The sequence below is a fragment of the Nicotiana tabacum genome, chromosome 11, assembly GCF_000715075.1.
Source record: "Nicotiana tabacum cultivar K326 chromosome 11, ASM71507v2, whole genome shotgun sequence".
Taxonomy (NCBI): Eukaryota; Viridiplantae; Streptophyta; class Magnoliopsida; order Solanales; family Solanaceae; genus Nicotiana; species Nicotiana tabacum.
In genome coordinates this window covers 6,699,631-6,702,554 of record NC_134090.1, presented here as the reverse complement: position 1 = coordinate 6,702,554, position 2,924 = coordinate 6,699,631, and the positions used below count along the sequence as shown (strand labels likewise).

Here is a 2,924-nt window from a genome sequence, read left to right as displayed (position 1 = left end):
ATTGAAAACATTAGGTATTTGGAGGGGGGGGTGAAGAGAGTAGCATATAAAATTATTTTCCTAAAAGTATTTTCTACTCTTTAATTAAACACTAGAAAATATTTTTTGGTAAAATTTTTTTACTCACCAACCAAATAAGAAAAACTAAATAATAAAATCAATCATTTTTCATGAAAATATTTTTTACGAAAAATATTTTTCTTCGTACCAAACACACCCTCAATGTCAAAATCACAGTAAATATTATACTTTTAATAAGTAATAGAAGGAGTAACTTTCACGATAAAAATTTCTAATTTCTACACACAACACTAATAGCTAACAATATATATTTTTAAAAAATAATGGCAAGAGAATTAATTCGTTTCAATCAAAAGGAATATATTCATGTGGATCTGAATTCAAATTGCTTTGACGAATCAGTTCTTTCGCCACTAAGACATATCTTATACACTCCAGCACTAATTCAAGAAACCTTTCTCAACATTCTTTTATTGCTCTTTTTTAGCATAGTTTTCATATTTTAGATGTTATTTCATTTGTCGAGGCTTCGATGCAGGTACCAGATATCGGGTAGAAAATAAAAAAGATTATTTATTTAATTTGTTTTATTACACCAAGGGAGGGAAAAGAGAAAAGAGAAAGGTGAATGGTAGGTACAATATTTTCATCTATGATAATCCACTCTATTAATCTATACAATTACTTCTGTTCTTACGAATTCAATGAAGTCATCTATGTAGTTATCACATAAATCTCTGTTTCCAAATATTTTTCTCATTTCATTTGCTTTCTCCCAATAAATCTTTCCCTTCTCATCATTCATCACTAATTTGAGTGACTCAGCCACTGAGTTCCGAGTCAAAGACCCATCCCTTTCATTTCTTGGAATTTCTAATCCCACCATTTTTTCTTCCAAACATCGAGCATTTAGTGCTTGATCTCCCAAAAAAGGCAACATAACAAGGGGTTTTCCAAATTGAAGTCCTTCTATAATAGAACCCCAGCCACAATGAGTCAAAAAACAACCCACTGAGTCATGTTCCAATATCCTGAGTTGTGGAGCCCAACTCATCCAAACTATACCTCGAGTTTTGGTACGTTCCTCGAAACCTTCGGGTAATTTTAACAATAAAAAATCATGTTGTTTCCTTAGAGCCCAGAAAAATGGCAACCCGGATAACTCCAACCCATGAGCCAACTCAGTGAGTTCCTCTTGACTCGGAGTTGCCTCGGTTCCTAGGGCTACGTAAACAACTGATTTTTTACGTTGCATGGCTAACCAATTATTAATAAAACCCCATGCATAGCTTTTGTCACCTTCCGTATCTTGTACGGAAGGTGGCAACAGGCCGACTGGCACGATAGGTTTCTGATGAAGCTCTGGAAGAAGATCTAACCATTCTCTCTCTAACTCGTTACAACTACGTACAAGAAACACATCACAACCGGACACTGATTCTCCAAACCGATGCCAATCGGAGACGCCTGAGACGTTCTCTTGCCCATGGCCAAAATACCTGTTGAAAAATTAAGTAGAATATGAACAATTGAAATAAAGAGAGCATAGAGAACGTTGAAAACTAAATTGCTAACGCCATAGAAAATATAAGTGAACATGCCTATTTATAGACTTGCATAGTTGCATTTAACCCCGCTGCCCACAGAGGCGGATCCAGAATTTGAGGCTTATGGGTTTCTACCGTAATTTCAGATTAATATGCAATAATAACTGGGTTCACATTTAGATATTTACTAATATTTAGTGAATTTCTTAATATAAATACAGGATCTATGCAAGAGTTACTGGGTTCCCGAGAACCCGTAGCCTATGCACTAGGTCCGCCCCTAGATGCCCATAGTCGCATTTAACCGAAAAATTCTCAACTACTTGGAAAATTTAAGCACTTATTCTATTCTTATTTTGACTAACAATTTGTGGAAAATGGGAAATACTTTACCTAATAAAAAGGATAGGAAAAACTTTGAATTATTATTCAATATTACCTGTTTATTTCATAGAGACGGAATGCTATATTGGACGGAAAAGGGATCCATTTTGGTGGAACAGTGAAATCCTCAGGCTTGGTCCGTTGAATATTACCGTCAATTACGTCTTTTGCCGGACCAAAAAATACACTAGACCATGCATTAAACGTGCTAAAGAAGGCACGTGAAATTCCAAGTCTACCCGCGATCGGGGGCAACCAATAAGGGGTAAAATCGTAAATGATCCAATCGGGGACTGAGTCCTCGAGGAACTGAGTCAACTCGGATTCGAGTCCATCAAAAGCCTTCTTGAGGTATTGAACCTTGTCAAGTGGTACATCCTTTGTGGCCTCCGCGTTTTCTGGTAGACCTTTGGTTAAAGGTAGAGAAAGATTAACAAAATGTATGGAGTAATTTAACTTTTGAGAAAATTTTGGGAGTCGATCGATGTTTCTAGAAGTTGAAATATAGGAAACTTTGTGACCCTTACGTGCAATTTGTTTAGCAAGTTCGAAAAATGGAATTAAGTGGCCAAAAGCTAACCATGGAAATAACACAACATGAAGCTTCTTTGTTTCAGCCATGGTTTTTATTACAGTGGAATGAATTTGTTGTTTCTATAGTTTATGTAACATTATAAACTTGTACTAAATTAGTTTAATATTCATGTTTTTTATTGAGATGATGGTGAAGACTATGTTCTGTTCTTGTTATAAAATTACCTATTATTTTCATAAAAGACATGTTACATATATTGATTGATTTTTTCTAATTTATTTAACACTATAACCTTGTACGTGGATTAGCTTAACATTCATGTCCTATATTGAGATGAGTGTGAAAATTTTGTCTTATTCTTGTTATAAAATTGCCAATTATTTTCATAAAAGGACATGTTACGTATATTGACTGAATTTGTCTTTTCTATTAGGCTG

General features: G+C 34.7%; 1 protein-coding gene across 1 annotated transcript; it reads right to left on the bottom strand.

The window, feature by feature from the left end:
* Positions 1-569: 569 nt before the first annotated feature.
* LOC107819461 (putative UDP-rhamnose:rhamnosyltransferase 1) lies at positions 570-2,604 on the bottom strand. Its single transcript, XM_016645564.2, has 2 exons — positions 2,008-2,604; positions 570-1,520 (listed from the first exon to the last, which is right to left on the bottom strand). The coding sequence occupies exons 1-2, from the start codon at positions 2,571-2,573 to the stop codon at positions 695-697; spliced, it is 1,392 nt and encodes a 463-aa protein (XP_016501050.1). The 5' UTR covers positions 2,574-2,604; the 3' UTR covers positions 570-694.
* Positions 2,605-2,924: the final 320 nt, after the last annotated feature.

Excerpts from the sequence above, each read along its gene's own strand:
- LOC107819461 (XM_016645564.2), bottom strand. The coding sequence starts at position 2,573 with ATGGCTGAAACAAAGAAGCTTCATGTTGTGTTATTTCCATGGTTAGCT. Across the intron at positions 1,521-2,007 it reads CGTCTCTATGAAATAAACAG|GTATTTTGGCCATGGGCAAG; the intron begins GTAATATTGAAT and ends ATTTTTCAACAG.